This window comes from Lepus europaeus, chromosome 7, assembly GCF_033115175.1.
Source record: "Lepus europaeus isolate LE1 chromosome 7, mLepTim1.pri, whole genome shotgun sequence".
NCBI lineage: Eukaryota > Metazoa > Chordata > Mammalia > Lagomorpha > Leporidae > Lepus > Lepus europaeus.
Window position 1 is genome coordinate 19,092,703 of NC_084833.1, and position 23,934 is coordinate 19,116,636.

Below are 23,934 nucleotides of genomic sequence, written 5' to 3' on the forward strand. Positions count from 1 at the left end.
CCCTTATCTTCTTCAGTATAATGTTTTAGACATTACTTCATGGTGTTCTTCTGAAGAGAAATTGATTAGTGTTCCAAAGATGGAAAAACTAGTATGATTGTCTAGAGCAAGGATTGGCAAACCATAGCCTGCACTTAGGCCAAATATGGCCTGCTACCTGTTTTGGTAAATTAAGTTGCTAGAACACAGACATACTCTTTGGTTTATATGTTATCTGTGACTACTTTTGTGCTACAAAATGTCAGAGACAAGTAGACAGGACAAAGTATTTATTGCATTCTCATAGTTACTGTCTGGTGGTTTGCAGAAAGTTTTGCCAACCTTACTCTGGATACATTTCATCAGAGGGGCACTCAACTCAGCGATTCTAGGCCCAGGCTAGCAGTCCAAGGCAGGACCAGTGCCTCACTGAAGACAGGGAATGTGCTGAGTAGAGACCCCTTTCACAGACTTGCTAACCCCACCTTTTCAATTCCTTTCTAGCACCTCTTTTTTTTTTAGCCACTTTTAAGTTCTCTTTGTCTCCCACTCTCTCCCTTTCTCTCTTTTACAGATATATTGCAGAATAATTAATGTGAGCTATGTGTCTTCAAAGGGTCTAATTTTTGATGGTAGGAAGCCATTACCACAGTCAAGATAATGACCTTTTCCATCACTTCTGAAAGTTTGCCTTGTGTTTCTTGGTAATCCCTCCCTGCCTCCCCCAACCTGTGTCCCCAGGAAAACACTGATCTGCTTTTTATTACTGTGGTTTAGTTTGCATATTCTAGAATTATAACAATGGACTTATAAAGTGTATACTTTTTGGGCTGTTTCCAGTTTTTAGCTATTAAAAAATAAAGTTACTATGAGCATTCATGTACAAGACAGTGGGAACTTCATTTCTCTTAGGTAAGGGCCTCAGTATATCTGGGTTGTGTGTGTGTGTGTGTGTGTATAAAACTTTTCAAGCAGCTGCCAAAATGTTTTCCAAAGCGTTTGTACCATTTTACATTTACACCAGCAGTGTATAAGAGTTCTAGTTGCTGTATATCCTTAGCACTTCATTCTTAAATAGAAACATAATAGCCAGGAATCCACAGATACCTAAAGAAAACCATTACCATGAAAGTTAGAAGAGACCCAGAGAATGGGAAAGGGCAATTCAAAATAACTATAAATTTAGATCCTCAGATCTGTAAGAGAAGATACTGCATCTGTGGAATTAAAACAGGCTGCTAGGAATAAATGAACAATTAGAAAGCCCAAATAACTTTTGGTTTAAATAAAAAGGGTAAAGAATGAAATTGGCCCTATCTCTTAATTAACACAGAGGCAAAAAGGTGGACAGTAGAAATGAGAAAAAAATCGGGAATATTTTAAAAAAGATCTCCTGTGTGACTAGTCGAAATTCTGAGAGAACAGAAAACAGAAGATGATCCAAGAATGAAATTTCCCATAGCTGAAGAGCACGTAATTCTAGATGAGTAGAATCCTGTAAGTGCCTAAAACTGCGTGAAGAAAACCCTCACCTCCTTGTTCCAAGGTCCATCATTGTGAAGCTTCAGAAAAATAAGTAAAATTCCTCACAGCTTCCTCAGAGAAGAAACAGCTGTGCTCTGGGCTTGGAAATCAAACTTCTTTGCAGCAACACAGGAAGCTAGAAGTCATTAGAACAACGCATTAGAAAGTCTGAATAAGTGATTTCTAGTGTAGAATTCTTCTTAATTTTTTTTTTGACAGGCAGAGTTAGAGAGAGACAGAGAAAAAGGTCTTCCTTCCGTTGGTTTACCCCCTAAATGTCCGCTATGGCCGACGCGCTGTGCCGATCCGAAGCCAGTAGCCAGGTGCTTCTCCTGGTCTCCCATGCGGGTGCAGGGCCCAAGCACTTGGGCCATCCTCCACTGCACTCCCGGGCCACAGCAGAGAGCTGGACTGGAAGAGGAGCAACCGGGACAGAATCCAGCGCCCCAACCGGGACTAGAACCCAGGATGCCGGCGCCGCAGGTGGAGAATTAGCCTACTGAGCCGCAGTGGCAGCCTAGTGTAGAATTCTATAAGCTGTTTTTCAATCAATTCTGGCGGTAGAATCGAGACATTTTTAGACAAACAACATCACAAAACTTAGCTCCCATGCACCCATTTTGAGGAAGCTACTGAAGAATGTTCTCTGTCAGAGCAAGAAAGTAAACCAATAAAGATGAAGATAAGGATCCAGAAGGTAGAAGATCTGATATAAAAGAGATGGAGAAAATCCTGGCTGATGATAAACCCAGGAAACTATTGTACAACAGATTTAGAAAACAACCAGTTCAGGTTGAATAGGAGGATGGAGGATTCCAGGAAAGACGTGGACAAGAAACAAAAGTGGACAAATAGGTCCTGTGATATATTTTGAGCCATTATTGAGACATTTTACAGCTTCTTTGGGGGAGTACGGGGAGAAGAAGTAATGACGGACATATAGAAAACCAAGCAGATGACAAAACAAGGCCGTCTTTTGTTCCAGGAATAGCAAAATGTTCTGCAAGAAGGTAAGTGTAGTCACAGTGAATGGCTAGTTGTACCTGAATAATAGTACAGACCTTAAATATGGACTTAATTGTAATATAACTGTAATGGGATGGAGGATGGGTGGAAGGATGGGAGTAGAATTCAGTTTCATTTGTCTGTGGTAGGAGTTCAATAGATAATGATTAAAATGAGAAAATAAAGGCCAAAATGAATGTATATTTTTTAAATGAGAAGGTAAACAGATGAAATTGGTGTTTTGAAAGAACTGGACTGCAGTAATTTTTTTAAAGATTTGTTTATCTGACAGGCAGAGTTACAGAGAGGCAGAGGCAGAGAGAGAGGTCTTCCATCTGTTGGTTCACTTCTCAGGTGGCCTCAATGCCTGGAACTGGGCCAATCTGAAGCCAGGAGCCAGGAGCTTCCTCCAGGTCTCCATGTGGGTGCAGGGGCCCAAGGACTTGGGCCATCTTCTACTGCTTTCCTAGACCACTGCAGAGAGCTGGATTGGAAGTGGAACAGCCGGGTCTCGAACCAGCGCCCATATGTGATATCAGCACCTGAGGCCGTGGCTTTACCTGCTATGCCACAGCATTGGCCCCTGAACTGTAGTAATTTTTAAAGCTATATTTATATATTACTTTTATAGAAAAAGTAACAGAGATTTGAAGACTGGACCATCATTAGTAGGATGTTTCATCTTTGTGGGATTACCACAGACTCCTGAGGCAACTTCCCTTTGGGCTAAGTCTGGCCTTCCACCCATTCCCAGGCTTTGGGGGACTGTATTTGGGTCTCTCTAAAGCTCTCCTTTTCTTTCTTTCTTTTTTTTTGAATATTTATTTATTTATTATTTGAGAGAGTTAGAGATAGGGTGGGCAAGACAGAGGGAGAGATAGAGCTCTTCCATCTGCTGGTTCACTCCCCAAATGGCTGCAATGGCCAGGGCTGGGCCAGGCCAAAGCCAGGAGCTAGGAGCTTCTTCCAGGTCTCCCATGTAGGTACAGTGGCCCACACACTTGGCCATCCTCCATTGCTTTCCCAGGCACGTTAGCAGGGAGCTGAATTGGAAGTAGAGCGACCAGGACTCAAACTGGCGCCCACATAGGATGCTGGCGCTGCAGACGGTGGCCCTTCTCCTTTCAGTTTTCTCAGTGTAAGCCACATAGCCACTCTGAAATTCGATTGACATTCCTTAGATGTTTATAGCAGAGAAGGGCATGCCCTTTTAGCTGCTTGCTTTTCTCTTAATAACATACTACTGCTCATGAGTTTAGTCCCATTGGGTGTTATATCCCTTCTACCCTTCAGCAGTACCTCTGGTACCACACTCCAATCCCAGAAACTGTAAAGCTGTGAGGTCGGGGATTTTTGCCTGTTCATTCATTGATGTACTGGTTGTCAGTAAGCATTTATTAAATAAAAACTACTCTGTGAATTATTTGGATTCCAATAAATGTATATCTATAGCCTACCCCCACTAAGCTCAGACTTTCATGGAGGATATGGACATGTAAACAATTGTAATAAATTGGAAGTCAGCATGAGGATGGTAACCAGAAAGGGAGCTTCTCTTGGCAGGGAGTTATCACGGGAGCGTTCACAGACAAGCTGATTACTGAGCCAAGTGTTGCAGGATGAGTAGGGATTAGCTAGGTGCACCAGGGCCTTCCAGGCAGAAAGAACAGCATGTGCAAAAGCATAGGAATAGGTGACAGCAAGGCATGTTCTGAGAACTGCAGGAGTTAGGGTTGCTGGAGCAGGGATTCTCTCAGTGAGGATTAGAGGCAGGTTGAGTAGTTTGGAAACAAAGCGTTGTCTGATGTTGCTTAGAATACCTTTAATTCTAAGTATTACAGTATTAGTAATAGCCATAATTATATAGCACTTACTGTTTGCCAGGCACTTCTCTGTGTGCTTTGCGTATGCTAATTCATTTAACCCTCACAGTGACGCTAGGAGATAGGTGCCTTTTATCTCCATTTTATGGATGGCAAGTCAATTGCCCAAGGACACGGAGCTGGTAAGTGATAGAGCCAGATATAAGTCCAGGCTGTGCAGCTCAAGGTTGTTTAGAATTTCAAATAATATTGAAGAAGACTGGGATTTGCATTATTTAAAGAGGTGGTTGGATTTTAACAGGTTTGAACATTTCATTAGATTGTCAGCTGAAAGGGAGAGCAGTGAGAGGTGAGGTGGAAGATAAGTAAGTCCAAGACAGACCACATGGGACCCCATAAACCCATTTCCTTGACTACTCTTTGCTCTCTCTACTTTCAGGGCAGCTTGATTTCTGAGGTTCTGTTGCTCTGAATCTCAAATATTAAAACTGTCTGGGAGGTCTTCTTTCCACCTCAGAAGAGTGTGTGCCTTCCTCCAATATCCAGCTGTACAAAAGCACTCTTGTCTTTCACATCAGTGAGTTCTTAAGTAAGAAATCATAAGGTATCTTTTTTCTATGGAGTGTGTGCTGAGATCAGATCTTTTTGTTTGTTTTTCCTTTTCTTGCTTAGAGCTGTTAGGAGACTAGAATATTGGCAGTAGTGGTCATGGTTTATCATTTCTTTAAACATTTCTTTCAGTTGATTATAAAAGTCATGTATGTTCATTGGAAAATTACCAAGGACGAAAAATAAATTTAGCTGCGATCCCTGTCATATATTTGTAGTAAAAATGAAACGTATTATACTTCTTTTAGAAAAACTGTTTTAGGTGCTGGTGCCATTGTGCAGTAGGTTAATCCTCTGCCTGTGGCACCAGCATCCCATATGGGCACCAGTTCTAGTCTCGGCTGCCCCTCTTCCAATCCAGCTCTCTGCTGTGGCCTGGGAAAGCAGTAGAAGATGGCCCAAGTGCTTGGGCCCGTGCACCTGCATGGGAGACCGGGAGGAAGTACCTGGTTCCTGGCTTCGGACCGGCACAGCTCCAGCCATTGCGGCCATCTGGGGAGTGAACCAACAGAAGGAAGACCTTTCTCTCTTTCTCTTCCTCTCACTGTCTGTAACTCTCCTTCTCAAATAAAAGAAAAGCTGTTTTAATATATCATTGAGCATTTCTTCATATTCTTAAATATTCTTTAGGAATATTGCTTTTAGTGGCTTGATATATCCCATTATATAGGTGAAATATTATATCATGAGGTTTATTTAAATCAGTTCATTTTTAATTAATGTAATTATTTGAAAGGCAGGTTACAGAGAGAAAGAGAGAGAATCTTCCATCCACTGGTTATTTCCCCAAATGGCCACAAGGCTGAAGCCGGGGCCATGCAGGAGCTTCATCCAGGTCTCCCACATGGGTGCAGGAGCCCCAGCACTTGAGCCATCTTCTGCTGCTTTCCCAGACATATTAGCATGGAGCAGCTGGAACATGAACCGGGACCCATATGGGATGCCGGGATCACAGGCAGCGGCTTAAGCCACTACAGTACAGTGCCAGCCCATTGTTCACAATTTTCATACATTTGGATCATTCCCACTTTATTGTTATTTGACTTTCCCTTGATGTCTATGAGAGAGAAGGACGTACCCTTTTAGTTAGCTGCTCACTGCTACTCATGAGGTGCAGTACCTCTGCAGTGTACATCCTTGGGTTTACATGATTTTGATTATTCCCTAGAAGTAAAAATATAAATTCCTGGATAAGGAGTAAATAGATGCTTTTTACATGTTTTTGTGAAGACTTGTTTGGTGTGTGTAGGAGAATCTAACTCCAACTAGTTTAAGTTGCCATATTAGGGCAGCTTTTAGAACTGGAACCACACTCCGTGTCTCGTGTGTCCCTTTGTCTTTCTCTGTGTCTGCTTCCTCTCCCCTCCCAATAGATCGACTTTCTCAGCCTCTCTCTGCATGCAGCTGGCAGAAGACTTCTGGCCACTGTGAAGTTCCTACTTTTTTTTTTTTTTAAGTTTCTAAGTTCTTATCTCCTTTATTATAGAGACCATCCCACATTCTCTGGCTTATTTACATTCCAGATTTTTGAAAAGAAGAGTGCAGTGCACCTATATGGAGCCAAGGACCATGCCACTAGTACAGACGTGGCTGGATTTGAGCGCAACTCCAGGGAGAGGAGTTGGAGTTAGGCAGCGATGTCCCAATGTTTTTGAAGTCTTTTATGTTCCCTCATTGCTCTCTAGAAATATCGTGTTCATTTTTAGGGTCAATCATTTTATTAAGGAAGTTATTTCACATGGATATAATCCATACCTGAAATCTAATGAAAAGCTTTTGAGAATCAGATTGTTTGGCAAGGACATAGATCCCCCATGTGCCAGGGACCTTCGTAGATACTGAGAGTCTATCAGTGTCCCTGCCCTTTTTGTAGTCATCTGTGAGAAGTTTGGTATGCTTTGGACCTTTGAGATGTCTGCTTTAAGTCTTAATCAGATTTCATTTGAGCAACAGCATAACACAGTTAAGCCTCGTATGAAAAGAGAGTATCCCATGTTTTCTCTCTTGGATATTCCCATCGTTCTTCCTGAGTAAGTGATTGGAGTTGTGAGGTCATGACGCTTGACATTTTAGAATAGTCACAGTTTAACCTTCCTCCTGCTGTCCCCTGTGGCAGGACAGCACCGCCGTGTAGGGAGGTGTGCAGACTGTGGCCCTCTAGTTTCTGTTTTCTGCAGGTGTAAGTGAGATCCTTCACATGTAACAAGATTTTCTTAAAGGTGAGATGTTAGGGGACTGGAGCTCTTCTCCAAGTTGGAAAAGCAACTGACAGGAAAACCTTTGCAAAGTAGGGAAAGGGGTATGTTTTGAATTTCCATCAAAAACAGATTAGAGGGGTCCCCCCCACCCCCCGCATAGTGCTTTGTACCTGTCAGTCGGGTTAGCAGCTAAGTTACCCAGTGACACACTTGAAAATGTACTGTGCAAGACTAGAGTTTTAGAGGAAAATTCCCTTGGGCATCATGTGTTTTACACTTTCCTCCTCTGAGTCTGCTCTCATGTGGAAAATCTCTGATGCATTTCAGCCGGGGTTCGTGGATAGTGTCTTCTCATGAGACCCCTTCTCAGTCCAGTGGGTCAGTGAGGTGGACTTGAGTCTGGAGCAGCCAGTACTGCCTGCTTGCACTTGTGCGGCCCTTGCTGTTGCTGGAGTTAGGGTTTTGTTGATCTTTCTTATTTCAACTTGAGTCATATTGTAGATGACATTTTTAAAGAGGTACCAATTCTTTCTTTGTTTTTGCGCCCCTACTCAGGAAGCAAAACATGGAGAACAAAAAGTATAGTTTTCCCTGTGTAATTCAAGAAATTTCATTCTGTTCTGCAATTTCCAAATCAGCCTGAGTTCCTTGGGAAAATTAAACCCTAATGCTCTTGGAGTCCATCATTTGTATTGCATTAACATTGCTGTGCATCTAGAATGGTGATGGAGAAAATAGCCACTGAAATAAATTCTTGCATTCTGTAATTCCAACACAAAATCCTGCAGAGAAGGGCTGAGAGGAAACCCTCCTGTAGCACTCACACCCAGAGGTGAGAGTTGCACATTGGTGTGAGCACTGCTTATGCAGTTTTAAGATGGGGTCAGTGTTGTGGCATGTAGTGAGTTAAGCTGCCACCTGCAATGCCAGCATCTCATAGGGCGCTGGTTCAAGTCCTGACTGCACTACTTCCTATCTAGCCCCCTGCTAACTGCCGTGGGAGAAGCATGGAAAAATGGTCCAAGTGCTTGGGCCCCTGCTACCTGTATGGGAGGCCTGCATGAAGCTCCTGGCTCCTGACTTCAGCTTAGCCCAGCCCTGGCTGTTGTGTCCATTTGGGGAGTAAACCTGTGGATGGCAGATCTCTGTGTCTCTCTCCCTCTCTTTGTAACTCTACTTTTCAAATCAATAAATAAATCTGGGAGAAAAAAGTCTTAAACATTAATAGCCCATTGATCATCGTATAGTGAAAAGAACTATTCTGCTTTTTGTTTCCTGTAATAAAGCACAATATGAACTTGAGGGAAAATCCCTCAGTTATGATTTTTATGTAGACCAAAACAGATTAAGCCAAGGATGTTTTTATTTCCTTTTCTGCACTAATCTTCTGGTATTTTTTTAGGATTTACTTTAACCATCTAGATATTTTTTTTACTGTATTTAAAGCAAATAAAATCAGTTATCTTTATAAGCTATGGCACTTGATTAGGTTTCCAAATAGACAAGTAAAGAGGCAGGCATTGTTGCACAGCAGGCTAAGCCACTACTTGGGGTGCCTGCATCCCATATCTGAGTGCCTGGTTCCAATCCCAGCTACTTGGCTTCCCATCCAACTCCCTACCAATGTACCTGGAAGGCAGCAGATGGTGGTCAAGTACTTGAGGGCCTGCTATCCACATAGGACACCTGGATTGAATTTCTGGTTTCTGTCTTTGGCCTGGCCCATCCCTGGCTGTTGCAGGCAATTTGGAAGTGAACCAGTAGATGGAAGATATTTCTCTCTCTCCCATGTGTGCTCTCTGTAAACTTTAAAATAAATAATAAGTCTTTAAAAAATAGACAAGTAAAAACAACAAGTCAGGGGCCAGCGCTGTGATGTAGCGGGTAAAGCCACTGCCTGCAGTGCCGGCATCCCATATGGGTGCTGGTTCTAGTCCCGGCTGCTCCACTTCCGATCCAGCTATCTGTTATAGCCTAGGAAAGCAGTAGGAGATGGCCCAAGTCCTTGGGCCCCTGCACCCATGTGGGAGACCTGGAAGAAGCTCCTGGCTCCTGGCTTTGGATCGGTGCAGCTCCGGCTGCTGTGGGCATCTGGGCAGTGAACCATCGGATGGAAGACACACTCTCTCTGTCTCTCTCTCTCTCTCAGTCTCTGTCTCTCTCTGCTTCACCTTCTCTCTCTGTGTAACTCTTTCAAATAAATAAATAAATCTTTAAAAAAAAAAAAAACCAGCAAGTCAGCCCCACTATTTGTGTTTGTGAATAATGTATCCTTTTCATGGAACTAAGCCCTGAGGAGAATAGCACATGATTTGTTTACTAAAAGTGTCAGGACTCTCACAAAGCACAAGGATTCTATGGCTTTTTTAAAAATTTTTATTTATTTGAATGACTTACTTATTTGAAAGAATGACAGAGAGAGGGAGGGGGAGAAAGAGAGAGAGAGAGAGAGAGAGATCTTTATGCCAGCAACAGCCAGAGCTGGGCCAGGTTGAAGCCAGGAGCCTGGAACTCCATCTGGGTCTCATGGGGGTTGCAAGGATCCAGGTTCTTGGGCCATGATCTGCTGCTTTCCCAGGTGCATTAGCAGGAAGCTGGGTTGGAAGTGGAGAAGCCAGACTTGAACTGGCTTAACTTGGCTTCTCACTACATGGCTGAACTTGCTCTGCCACAGTGCCCATCCCTCTATAGCTTAATCTTAAAATTTTTCTGCCTAAAGTTCTTTTAAGCAATAGCATCTATGAAATTTGTTATAGTTCTGCAACTAAATTCTGATTCATTGATCGGGAGATCTCTTATTGGTGAAATAAACATACAGGTGAAAATATTTTGTGGGCAATAGAAATGACATATCTATCTTGAACAAGTTTAGATTTCTAGAAAGTAATAGAAGTTGTTAAATTTCTCTACCTTTTAAAAGATTTTAATTTTGGGGTTATTATTTTAAAATCTTGACTGTGATAGTACCTTGGACTAATCTGAAAATAATCAAGGTTTATAGATCCTTAATGTTTTCTTTTGCTATTGTCACCATTTCCCTGTTAGTTGAGAAATAATTTGAGCTGTCTTTATAGTAGATGCTGGCCTGTGTGGCCCAAGCCAGTGAATATGTAGTCTCTTTTCCTCCACATCTCCTGCCAGATGTTTCACTGAACAAAGGTTGGAGTTAGGAACTTGGCTGGAAAAGCTTAAACAAGAACAAAATTGCCAAAATCCTGTCTACTTAAAAAAAAGTTGTTTTCTTTACAAGATAAAACTAAAAATCCTAGGCGTTATATTACATAAAGGGCATCTTGTTAACCTCAGAGTAGGGAGCAGGGCAGCCATAACTGTATTAAAAACAAAAAAAGAACTTTACTTGGAAAACTTGTGTCATTGAGAAGGTATCGTGTGGGCTGTAAAGAAGAAGGCATACTGTAAATGCCAGGAGTTTGAATAAAAGGTACATTGCAGAGCCTCCTGGTGGCAGCAGTTCCTGGTGCCAATGCCCTCATTTGAGACACCTGCTGAATGGGAGCTGATTCTTAATCACAAAACAAAGTGATTCTATGTGCTCATATCCTTTCCTGGTTTTTGTCACAAAAAGTAAGCAAACTAATACGCTGAATATTTAAAAATTCTGGTTTTAGACTCACCTACTATTATATTTTGAATGGCCATTAAGTTAACTTGCATAGTAGTTAATGCTCCTTGCAGGTGAGTTAGAATTCTGGATGGGCCGACGCAGCAGCTCAATAGGCTAATCCTCTGCCTGTGGTGCCGGCACCCCGGGTTCTAGTCCCGGTCGGGGCGCCGGATTCTGTCCCGGTTGCTCTTCTTCCAGTCCAGCTCTCTGCTTTGGCTCGGGAGTACAGTGGAGGATGGCCCAAGTGCTTGGGCCCTGCACCCCATAGGAGACCAGGAGAAGCACCTGGCTCCTGGCTTTGGATCAGCGCAGTGCGCTGGCTGCAGGGCACCAGCCGCAACAGCCATTGGGAGGTGAACCCACAGCAAAAGGAAGACCTTTCTCTCTCTCTCTCTCTCACTGTCCACTTTGCCTGTCAAAAAAAAAAAAAAAAAAAGAATTCCGGATGTAATTTGTTGGAGTATTTTGTGTTGTAAGAGATTTCATAACTCCTGTTGCCTCTATGCCCGATGACCCTTTGATGATGTAATACACAGAGCTAGTGATTATTTTGTTGAATCTTGATTCAGATGATCTACTGGTAATCAGATGGATGGACTGCTCCAGGGCATTGGAAAGGTCAGGGGAAAGAAATCTGTGGCTAAGATATGTGGAGAAGTAAAAGCCAAGAGGTGAGAAGCCTAACTTACTGGTTTAATCATCATTCAAGAGTGAGCTGTGTTTGTTACCAAACTTGTTTGTGCTATTTGTTTCTGTTACTGTAATTATGTAGTTTAATTAACTATTACTTATAAAAAACCAAATTGTTCCCAAGAAAACCAAGTTTAATGCTTTGGAAAGAGTTGATTAAAAAACTTGCTAAAAAACTGCTGTTCGGTTACATTAGGTTAAGGCAGCTGTAATAGAAAGGGGTCAGTTATCCATATCCAGAAAGAGTGTACATTCAGACTGCTCTTAAGTGTCTTGAAGTTCTCACCGTAATTTTTTTTTGGACAGGCAGAGTTAGAGAGAGAGAGAGAGAGAGAGAGAGAGAGAGACAGAGAGAAAGGTCTTCCTTTTCCATTGGTTCACCCTCCAAACAGCAACTATGGCCGGTGCGCTGCGCCGATCTGAAGCCAGGAGCCAGATGCTTCCTCCTGGTCTCCCATACGGTGCAGGGCCCAAGGACCTGGGCCATCCTCCACTGCCTTCCCGGGTCACAGCAGAGAGCTGGACTGGAAGAGGAGCAACCAGGACAGGACCCGACGCCCCAACTGGGACTAGAACCCGGTGTGCCGGCACCGCAGGTGGAGGATTAGCCTATTGAGCCGTGGCACAGGCTTTAAAAAATTATTTTCATTTTATTTCAAAGACGGAGATCTTTCAGTCTCCTGATTCTCTGACCAGGTGCCTGGAACTCATTCGGAGTCTCCCACTTGAGGGTCAAGATCTGAGTGCTTGAGTCATTGCCTGCTGCCTCCCAGCAGAAAGCAAAAATGAATAAAAAATGGAGGACCCAACACTTGAAGCTAGACACTCCAGTATGGGATGCAGGCATCTTAACCACCATACCAGTCAGCCACTGCCCTTGAAGTAGACTCTTTGGGCATTTAATTAATTCATTCAGAAATATATATGGAGTGCCTGGGGTTTTTTATTTTATTTTTTTATGAATTTAAGGAACACTGATTTTTTTTTAAAGACTTATTTTATTTATTTGAAAGCAGAGCTACAGAGAGGCAGAGTTAGAGAGAGAGAGGTCTTCCATTTGCTGGTTCACTCCCCAGATGGCTGCAAAGGCCAGAGCTGTGCTGATCTGAAGCCAGGAGTTTTTTCCAGGTCTCCAACACAGGTACAGGGGACCCAAACACTTGGGCCTTCTTCTGCTATTTTCCCAGGCCATAGAAGAGAGCTGAATCAGAAATAGAGCAGCCTGGACTCGAACTGGCGCCCATACAGGATGTTGGCACTGCAGACCAGGGCTTTAACCCACTGTGCCACAGTGCCAGCCCCATGGAGTGCCTATTATATATGGAGCTATTCCACTTATCCTGGGTGATGACGAAGCTCACAGGGTTTCTCCTCTTAAAGAGTTTCCCACCTCATGCGTATTTGTGAAAGTGATTGGATTATAGGGGTTTTCTTAACGTTCGTGGAATACTTATTAAAATATAATTGAGGCTTTGTTTAGAAGGCCAAAGCTACATCTACCTATAGTCTGGTGTTCTCAACCCTAGCTCGTCCCCTAGAATAAACTGGAAAGCTTTGAAAAATGCTACATCCAGGGCTGTATCTTAGACCACTTGAATCAGTGCCCAGGAGTATAAAGATGTATAGGAATACAAGTTAATTTTAGTTAACATCGTTTGATATTGTCCAAACTAAATCTGATAACTTCAAGCCAATTTAACATAGCATTTTTATTTCTGAATCATATGGTGACAAATTTGTGTGGTATTGGTTTTTCAAAGTTAATGATTTTTTTTGAATTTTGCTAGAGATAAAACTTTATATTATTTCAAAAGATTACTAAAATATTAATATTCATTTTAGTTTTTCCATTTGTTTATTTTAAAGATTTATTTATTTGAAAGGCAGAGTTGCAGAGAAGGAGAGAGGAAACTCCCATCCACTGGTTCACTTCCCAAATGGCTGCAATAACCAGGGATGGGCAGAGCTGAAAACCCAGGAGTCAGGAAGTTCTCCCAAGTCCCTGACATGGGTGCAGGGACCCAAGCACTTAGACCATCTTCCACTGTTTTCCTGGGTTAGCAGGCAGCTGGATTGGAAGTAGAGCAGCCTGGACTAGAACCGGCACCCATATGGGAAGCTGGCACTACAGGCAGTGGCTTAACCTGCTGTGCTACCACACTGACCCCTAGCTTTTCCTTTTAGAAAAAAACTTTAAAGAAAATTAAGTAGATTGAAATTCTTCTTTGTGGTTAGAAGTGTACAACTTTTACCCAATATATTTCAGCTTTTCAAAACATTTTAATAGATCACAAGCTTCAAGAAAAGTATTGGGCTGGGGTTGGCGCTGTGGTGTAGCGGGTTAACGCCCTGGCCTGAAGCGCTGGCATCCCATATAGACGCCGGTTCTAGTCCCAGCTGCTCCTCTTCTGATCTAGCTCTCTTCTATGGCCTGGGAAAGCAGTACAAGATGGCCCAAGTCCTTGGGCCGCTGCACCCATATGGGAGACCCGGAAGAAGCTCCTGACTCCTGGCTTCGGATCGGTGCATCTCCGGCCATTGCGGCAGTCTGAGGAGTGAACCAGCAGATGGAAGACCTCTCTCTCTGTCTCTACCTCTCTCTGTAACACTGTCTTTCAAATAAATAAATCTTTAAAAAAAGAAAAGAAAAGTATTGGCCAGTGCTGTGGTGTAGTGGGTAAAGCTGCCACCTGCAGTGCCAGCATCCCATATGGGTGCTGGTTCCAGTCCCAGCTGCTCTGCTTCTGATCCAGATCTCTGCTGAGGCCTGGGAAAGCAGTAGAAGATGGCCCAAGTCCTGGGGTCCCTGCACCCACGTGGGTGTCTTGGAAGAAGCTCCTGGCTTCAGATCCACCCAGCTCTGGCCATTTGGGGAGTGAACCAGCAGATGGAAGACCCCTCTCCCCTCTCCCCTCTCCCCTCTCCCCTCTCCCCTCTCCCCTCTCCCCTCTCCCCTCTCCCTCATCTCCCTCATCTCCCTCTCTCCTCTCCCTTTCTCCTCTCTCTCTGCATCTCTATAACTCTGCCTTTCAAGTAAATAAATAAATCTTTAAAAATAAAAAAGGCGGGGGGAATAGGGGCTGGCACTGTGGCATAACGGGTAAAGCTGCCACCTGCAGTGCCAGCATCCCATATGGGTGCTGGTTCAAGTGCCGGCTGCTCCACTTCCGATCCAGCTCTCTGCTATGGCCTGGGAAAGCAGTAGTAGATGGCCCAAGTCCTTGGGCCCCTGCACCCACATGGGAGACTTGGAGAAGCTCCTGGCTCCTGGCTTCGGATCAGTGCAGCTCTGGATCATGCAGCTCTGGCTGTTGCCGCCAATTGGGGAGTGAACCAGTGGATGGAGGACCTCTCTCTCCTGTGTGTGTGTGTGTGTATGTGTGTAACTCCAACTTTCAAATAAATAAATAAATCTTTTTTAAAAATGGGTAAATCAAATGAGATGGTAATCATTAAAAAAAATTAATTTTAGTAGTTCAGTTCTATTGTTAGAATAATAATGCTTGGAGGAAGGGAGCGCATTCTTTGTGCTTAGATTTTCCTATTGTTGTAGAAGAGTAGGGTTTTATTTTTTCATACTTGATTTGCCTCCATATGAGAATTAGTCCTTTCCCTCATCTCCTGGCACATGTGTATGCACTCTTATACCCACAAACCCCTTGGAGATAGAGCTGTTAAATCTCCCTCTCTGTGATCCCTTCACTTCTGCACCATGGTAGGCATGGTGAGATGACCTGGTCAGAGATGCTCAGGAAGGTAGAGAAAAGCCTGGTAACTGAAAGTAAAAAGAAAATACTTACAGACTTAGCAGAGGATTAACTGCGTTGATAAAGATTTCAGAGGCCCCACCAGGGCAAATGATGAGAAAACTGGTGCACGTAGAATGTTATCTTATCAGTACTAGCAACCAGAAGCATTTAGCCTCATGAACATCTTACTTCTGTCTCTACCTTCTATTTTAGTTAAAATACCAATGCCTCCTGTGTGGTATTTAGAAGTTTTAAATTATTTAATAAACAAACTTATTTCTCCTTTTCCTTTGACTTCAGAAAATAGAGACTCAGTGAGGTTGAGTGACTAGTCCAAGGTTACTTGGTTAATGTATTGGTAAGAACCCACTGGTTTCCAGTGATAGAAACTCAACGCAAAGTTGTTGAAGCAGAAGGAATTTACCGGCCTATCTAGTTAAGTTTAGGGATGTAGCTGGTTTCAGGCATGGATGGATTGCAGTTAATTGGCCTTTAACTGTGTTTTCGGGCAGTCTGGTTTGCATAGAGTCTGTCTTGTGGTGGCAGAGGTTGCCTCTGGCAGCTCTAGGTTTACAACCTGTCATTTTAATCAATTCTGATGAAGATAGTTTAGGCTGAGTGGTGTGCTACCCTGGAGCAGGGTTAGAATCATCCCAGCCTTGACTGTTGACTATTCCAGCGAGTATCATCATGGACAATATATTATCCATTGACTATTTTCAAAGGAACCTCCTCAGCAAGCTACCTTGTTTTAGAATTTTAGTAGTTTGAAATGCCAGTTGGTTAAAGGGGGCTTGATTTTTTTTAAAAAGTTGTATTGTTTAAATGCTCCAGTATGGCGAGACACTCCTTATTTCGACAGAAGGATTTTTCTCCCTGTTCAGTCTCTCTTCTCATAGGTGCTCCCCGCCCTCCTTCACCTTCCTGTTTCTTGAGTTGAAGTCCATTCCTTCATCAAGTCCCTCCTCTTCCTTCAGTCCTTTCCTTTGTGGGATCAGAAACATGAGTCAGCGTAACCATTCTCTTATTCCAGGGGAAGTAGTGCAAACTGGAACTCTACTTACGTGCTTACGAAGGGCAGGCTCATCCTTGGGAGGATAAGAAACTTTGGGTCTCAGAAGAGCAAAGTCAGAGTTCCCTCTGGCAGATTTCCTTGGGCAGCTTCAACTCATCCCTGGAGGCCAGGGAAGCAGCCTAGACACTGGAGATGTAGGTTTAGGGGCTTCCTGTAGACTCTTTTGTGCACAAGATAGCTATGAGAACGAAGGCAGGAGGTAATGTCAAATGCTCTGGCTTCCATTCCAGCTGTCACCAGAATAAAAATGACTTAACTGTGCTCTGGGCCCCCAGGCAGCACTGAAATGACATGCCACCTGCTGACCTAATCCATTTCATTTCTGGTACTGGGATAGCCAAAGCAATTGACTCAATTTGCAATTGACTATTTACTCTTTAAAGCAGCAATGATTAGATCTAGTATAAGAAATCACATACTCTGTTTATCAAGAATTAAAACTTTAACGGTGGAAAGTTATCCTTTTTGGAAGAAGTCATTTAAATATGGTGTATTTCACCTCAGAGACTAACCATGCTTTTAGAAAGCTACTTTGTGCTGCTGTTCCCCAGGAAGGAGTACAATCTGCTGATGAAATTTGAGATAACAGAAGTGTTTCTCAGCAGCAGCTGAATGGAGCAGAGAACTAGGAGACTGCTATATTTATCTTTAGGTAAATTTCACAATTTACCAAGGAAAAAATTCACATAGCGTGCAAGCAGATTAACTCCTGTTAATCCAGCAGCTGCTTCTCTGTCGCATGGAAGAGAGGGCTATGCAGCTGTGGGCCTGCTCACATGCTCAGGTGCTGGACATAGTTGTTTTTTTTTTTTTTTTTTCTCACACCATGCCAAGAACCACATATGCTCATGAGTTCCTGCTTCTTCAATTTTAGTTTTAAAAAATTTTATTAACTCTCTTTTTTTCCTCTTCCCCATCAAAATGAAGTGCTCTAATTAAAACTTGCAAATTATGGTTTCAGGAGCTCAGAGTCTGGTCTTGAACATTGTGTTTAATAGTTACGTATAGTACTGCAGTTGATGAACTAGACTGGTAGAAGCACCCACTTCGTTTTCCTTCCAGAGATCCTTATACCAGCAAGTAACATGCTGGCAGGATTAAGGTGTCTGCATCCGGGTCTGCTCTCTTATTTCTTGTTGCTTTCTATGATTCGGCAGCTGTGGAATTTGCCTCCCTGCATGGGCTGCTCAGAAGCCAGCTCTCCTGCTCTCCCCGACACGCTCACAGTCAGCAGAACAGGGAAACCACACTGATCAGCACACTACTCGGTTGATCAAAGGAAGCCAGCCCCTTTTCTTCAACAAGACCCAGCGCTCTTAGTCACTACGCCTTCTCCTGCCGTGAGCAAGGCCACTGGAGCGCTGCTGGCAACATTCGTCTGTGTGCCGAAAGCTGCGGATGTTCCCTCCGCCTGGGCTTCAGCCTAGGCCAGGCGAGGAGGAGAGAAGATGTTCCTACAGCCAGTATCTCTCCGTCCTGTAACTTGGTATCAAGCATTTTCCTCCCGTGGCAGTCCCTAGTGACATCCCTCGGCTCTGCTGGGGAAAGGCTTGCTAATTTTCTTTTAGTTGCATGAGAGCTGAGATTGAACTTGGGGTGACTACATGAAACATACATGGTCTTTCTTTGAATGAGTTAATCACAGGCCTGACAAATCCATAAAAGTAAAACAAGCCACATTTTTTAGTACTTAATCTCTGGATTTTTTACTGTTTGCTGAGTAGTCTTATTTGTTGGCTAGAGATAGCAGTTCCCTATTTGTGGCTCTAATGTGTATAAAATTCCTGTTTTGTAAGCAGTTGGCATTTCAGCACAGTGTATACCATGAACACGGAAGGGACCCCCTGCGTAGGACAGGGGCTGCTCTTTGTCACCTGCAGCCGTGTTTTCCAGGGAGCATGCTGGCAGTGAGCGAAGGGAGTGCTGAGACAGGTGGGAAGAGCAGAACCGGAAACGTGCTTCTCCTTTTTCTTACCCTTTTCCTACACTCTTCTTTCCCTCCACCCTCTTCTACCTGACTTTCCGTTTTTCTTTTTTCCCCTTTTAGAAGCCATCTGTTTCCCTCTACCAGTTCTGTTTGGCTTGCAGATACCACGATACAGGAGCACACGGTATTGAAGCTAGCCTATACTTGACCTTACAGAACATATTGTATTTGGCTGGGCTCAGCCTGATGGGCTGAGGACCTAGCATATAAAATTTCCTAAGTGATACACAACAGTTCTAGGGACTCAGAAGTTTAGCATGTCTTACTGCTTGAGTCTGAGAAATGAAAGAGGACTTTGTAAAGCCTGGCACTGCAGGTTCTGCACTGTTTTCTGTTAGAGATGGGAGCAACAGGAGTTCGGGTGTGAAAAGCTGCACTCAGGCCTGGGCCTGCACCTAGGCAGAGAGGGAGAAGAGAATGGCAGCAGCCATTCCCTCCCTTTTCTAGAGTTTAGCGTGAAGGATTGTCACTGACAGAAGTTGTTACTCCGCAGAGCCAGGGTAGCTGTTTCCTGAACAGGCGTCCTGTTACCCGTCTTCCTCTCATGGTGTCTCTTCAGTTGTCTTCTCCGTATGTACTGCTGGTGAGAATGTAAAATGGCACTTGGAAAGCAGTCTGGCAATTTCTCAAAATGTTAAACGTAGAGTTGCCATATGACTCAGCAGTTTTACTCCTAGATGTAAACCTAAGATAAATGAAAATACATGTTCAAACAGAAACTCCTGAGTGAATGTTCATAGTATCATTATTGACAGCATTCAGAAAATGAAGCAGCTCATCAACTGACAGATGTTTAAGTAAATGTGGCATATCCATGCAGTGGAATATTATTTAGTAATAAAAAGGAATGAAGTACCGGTATGTGTTATAATATGGATGAATCTTGAAAATATTCTGCTAAGTAAAAGAATCTAGTCTCAAAAGACCACATTTGGTATTATTCCATTTATATTAAATGTCTAGGATATGCAGATCATAGAGACAAAAAGTCAATTAATGACTGCCCAGGGCTGGGGGAATTGTGTCGGTCTGGAGGGTAGGGGCTGGGAGGTGACTGCCTCTGTGCTCAGGGTATCTTTCTGGGTTGATGAAAATGGTCCAGCATTGGTTGTAGTGGTGGTCACACCAGCTCTGTGAAGGTGTTGTAGACCTTTGGATTGTACACCTTAAATGGGTGAAATTTATGGTGTGTGAAATTATATCTCAATAAAGCAGTTTAAGAATGGTACTCATATTCCATTTGATCCGAAGACACTGAATTGTCTTCCCTAAAGTTGTAGTGGCTAAGAGAACCCATATTCTCAGTAAGAAAACCAGCTCGGTAATGGTAATAACGTGTTTGCACACATTATCTACTTTATTCCCACTGTGCAAATGAAGCTGACACATTTAAGGTAAAAGTGGGGGCATGAGTTGTGGCGCAGCCCATTAAGCTGGTGCCTGTAACATCCACGTCCTGTATTGCAGTGCCTGGTTTGAGTCCTGGCTGCCTTGTGCTTCTGATCTAGCTTCTGGCTAATGTGTCTGAAGGGGCAGCAGGTGACATTCAACTACTTGATCCCTGCCACCTACGTAGGAAACCTGATAAAGTTCCTGGCATCAGCCTAGCTTGACCTGGGCTTCGCTATTGTGGGCATTTGGGCAGTGAAACAACAGATGGAAGATTCTCTCTCTCTTCATCTCCCCCGGCTCCGCCTTTCAAATAAAATAAATACATCTTTTAAAGAAAAAGTGGTTTACAATTTAATACTTTATCCCTTTTAGTATTTCTTTTGTTCTAGTTAATACTATTGGTTGAACTCTGTAATCAGCACACATTTATTCTTAGGTGTTGAAATTTAACTGAAAAGTGATCCCTGTTAAATATAAGAGTGGGAATAAGAGAGGGAGGAGATGTACAATTTGGGACATGCTCAATCGAACTTGTCCCAAATGGTGGAGTTAGAAATGTGCCAGGGGATTCCAATACAATCCCATCAAGATTGCATGTACCAATACCATCTCACTAGTCCAAGTGATCAATTTCAGTTCACAATTGATCACGCTGATAGGTCTAAGAGTCAAAGGGATCACACAAACAAGACTAGTGTCTGCGAATACTAATAGAATAAAAAAGGGAAAGAATGATCCAACATGGGAAGTAGGATACACAGCAGACCCATAGAATGGCAGATGTCCTAAACAGCACTCTGGCCTCAGAATCAGCCCTTAAGGCACTCGGATCTGGCTGAAGAGCCTATGAGAGTATTTTAGGCATGGAAAGCCAAGACACTCGGGGAAAAAAAAAAAAAAAAAAGAGGACCTAAATGAAAGGTCTCTGCGAGTGAGATCCCAGTAGAAAGAACGGGGCCATCAAAGAAGGAGGTACCTTTCTCTGAAGGGAGGAGAGAACTTCCACTTTGACTGTGACCTTGTCTAAATAAGATCAAAGTCAGTGAACTCAAGAGGCTTCCATAGCCTTGGAAACTCATTACTAGAGCCTAAGGAGATTTCTGACACAATAAACAAGAGTGTCAAATTGTTAAGTCAACAACAGGAGTTACTGTGTACTCACTCCTTATGTGGGATCTCTGTCCTTAATGTGTTGTCCAATGTGAATTAATGCTATAACTAGTACTCAAACAGTATTTTGCACTTTATGTTCTGCGTGGGTGCAAACTGATGAAATCTTTACTTAATATATACTAAATCGAAAAAAAAAATGTGGTTTAAGATTATACAACCGAGAAATGATAGAGAAGTGTTTAATCTCGGGCTTTCTGATTGCTAGTCACTGCCCACTTGTCAGAAGACTGCACAGAAGTCTTAGTGACCCTGGATGTTTTCCAGATTCTTAATTATGCTTAACCCTCTAGACAAGTCACTCGCCTTCTCTGTCTGGCTTTCCTTATCTGAAAAATGGGGATGATAGTGCTTCCCACCTCAAAAGTCATTTTCCTTCTTGTCTCAGTTTCTTTATCTAGAAGACGGAGCTGGGAATGCTTTCTACCTCATGGGCATGTAAGGACCAACTAATAAAAGACAATTATAAAACATCTTGCCAGGCTACAAAAAATGCTTTATAATAAATCATCAAAGAGAATCATTTTTCTCTTTCTTTTATGTTGTTCACCTTCACAACCTCAGCAGGATGTAATAATAACCACTTATATCACTTTTCTCTAAGGAGCTCAAAGTACTTTACAGACATTATCAAATTAATCCTCCCTCCATCCTTGTGAGTTACAGAGGGAACTGGTATCAGAGGAGCTGGAGCGACGTAACTTGCCTGAAGCCTTTATCTCAGGCTGGCTCTGTACTCTACCGATTGCTCATTTATTTGTCCCTAGTGATATTTCTTTAGTCAATTACATTTATTTTCTATGAGTTTGTCACTTGTTAAATATAAAAAAGTGCTTGAATAGCCCTGCTGTATCACTTTAGGTTAGCTTAAACTTTATCGGGAGTAAAACTATTTATTTTGACCTAGTGATACATCTTCTATCTAGATCGGGAAGCAGTTTGGAACTCGTGAATCTGTACTCTTGACTTAAACATTCCCTGTCGGGGAGCAATGCCAGCTCTGTCCTGCTGTGTAGATAGGAGCAGTGCTCAATGAGTGTTGGGGAACAGCTCCCGTCTGTCCAGACCTCTCTGCACAGCAGACTTCTTGCAAGTCGCCGGGTTTTTACAGTGTATGTACGTGTTAGGGAGCTCAGCTGCCACCCGGGTGACAACCTGGGCTTTACCATGGCCAGCGTCCTGGCGTATCGTTTTTGTCTCAGAGCTTAATCCCATCACCAGCCCTTTTGACAGAGAGTGTACGTGAGGGGACTGCATGTGTAAGAGATGCGAAAGGCCCCTGTGAGACCGGCCTCTCGTGGCTTCCAGAGAAGCGGGGTGAAGCCTGACCCAGTCTTGAGGAAGCAGTGCTGGCTTTCCTCTTGCCTTGTGTTAAGAGTAGCTCTGGTTTCTTATTGAGGCTGTTCTGGCAAGGTTTTTTTGGTTTTAAGTTTGCTTTGTTTTGTGTGTTGGTTTCTCTTCTTGCCATATTGATCTCTCATCTGATGGGGAAACACCTTCCCCTCCCAAGTGGCTTTCCTGTGCACATTAGCCCTGCTGGTGTGCTGCCCCCACAGGAGAGATGGCCCCAGTGCTGTTGGCACTGTCCTGTGGACAGTTAATTAAGCCTCCTGCTGCGGACCTGGATTTCTCTGCGGCTGTTCACTGATGTGTGTGAACTGAGTGAGTGAAGCACATGTGCATAAGCTCAGGCTCACTTGCGGAAACAGACCCTGAAAATAGCAGAAGACGGAGTTGGGGTAAAGCTTCAGCTTTTAAATAAGCTTGGTAATCTGGCTAGCTGAATGCCAGAGCTCACAAAGCCGAGAATTGCATTTCTGAAGATAAGACAGGCCCTTTTTGTGTTTTTATCTTCTCCTCCCAAAATGTATTGAGTTTTAATATGGTGCTTTATCTCTATAAGCAAGAAAACAGAGCCAGTGGGGAACTCACGGGCCACTGGGTGCAACCCAAAGAGTAGTTTCTCCTTTCTCTGGTGACCACGTCCCAGGAAGGCAACCTTCACCAGCTTGGACTCTGCACGACATCTGGCTGCCATGTCCTCACTGCAGCACAAGTTGGTGAAGGAACTCAGGAGGATGGGAGGGGTCTGCCTGATGGTCTCGCAGCCTACCTGTGTTGGAGAACAGAGAGCGTGCGGTTGCCTGGGAAATTAGTGCCCGGTCCTTTTTCATTGAGTTCACTGTGAGATTCTCAATGTCTGACCGTTCTTTTTGAAATACTTTGTAGTGCTTTGAATCCTTCTTGTGATTCTTTTTACTGGAGAGGACTAGGACATAAAATCCTTATTAAAGAATCTCTGAGTAAATTTTTCTTCCAGTTCCCAGCTTGCTTACTTGGGTAAAAGGTAGCAAGTAATTAGACTTGAGTAATAGTGGAGTGCGACAGACGTCAGCTGCTGAAACAGGCACCTCTCTGCTGGTTCTTCCTCCACTTGTTCCAGCTCTTCTTAGCAAGGTTTGTTGTTTTTCCCCCCTGAGAGGCAGACATACAGAGAGGAAGTGAGAGAGCAAGCAAGCTCCCATCTGCTGGTTCACTCCCCAGATACCAGTAGCCAGGAGCTCAATCCAGGTCTCCCACATGGGTGGCAGAAACCTGGTCACTGGAGTCAGGAACCGTGGCTAGGTATCAAACCCAGGTACTCTGAGAAGGGGCAGAGGGGTCTTAACCACTAAGCTAACTGCCTGCCCTTCTCAGTGAGCTCTGACTAGGAAGTGTTTTCGCAGCCCCTTCTTTGTGTTAATGTCTAGCACAATGATGTGTGCTAATGCTTATGATCTTCTAGAGAGAAAGAAATGCATGTAGGGAACAAGACGCTGCATAATAAAAAGTTAGCGTGTTGTGTGCATGAGGAGGAGAGGGCAGGGAAGACTTTGAAGCTCAGCAGGGGCTTGGATCCAGAGGCAGAAAGCATGAAGACATTCTGAGTCAGTGCAGTCACACAGACCAAGGCAGGGATGTTGGAGTGCGGTTGACGACAGAAAAGTAACCATACTTTGCTGTATGTTAAAATTTCTCATTGGAAGTGTTGGGAAATGAAAATAAGCTTGAATAGTTATGTTGGGAGCTTATGCTAGAAGGCTTCATTTAAAGATATATAGATTTATT

At 43.4% G+C, this 23,934-nt stretch overlaps 1 protein-coding gene across 8 annotated transcripts in view; it reads left to right on the plus strand.

Moving 5' to 3' along the window:
• PHF21A (PHD finger protein 21A) overlaps positions 1-23,934 on the plus strand; it is a 225,658-nt gene that overhangs the window by 76,374 nt on the left and 125,350 nt on the right. The window contains exon 1 of one of the 8 annotated variants that reach the window (XM_062196255.1): positions 11,333-11,434. The exons of the other annotated variants lie outside the window; for them this stretch is intronic. Within the exon in view, the coding sequence (XP_062052239.1) occupies positions 11,411-11,434 (24 nt within the window). The 5' untranslated portion in view covers positions 11,333-11,410. Of the gene's footprint in view, positions 1-11,332; positions 11,435-23,934 lie in introns of those variants that run through there. 8 annotated transcript variants of the gene reach the window in all.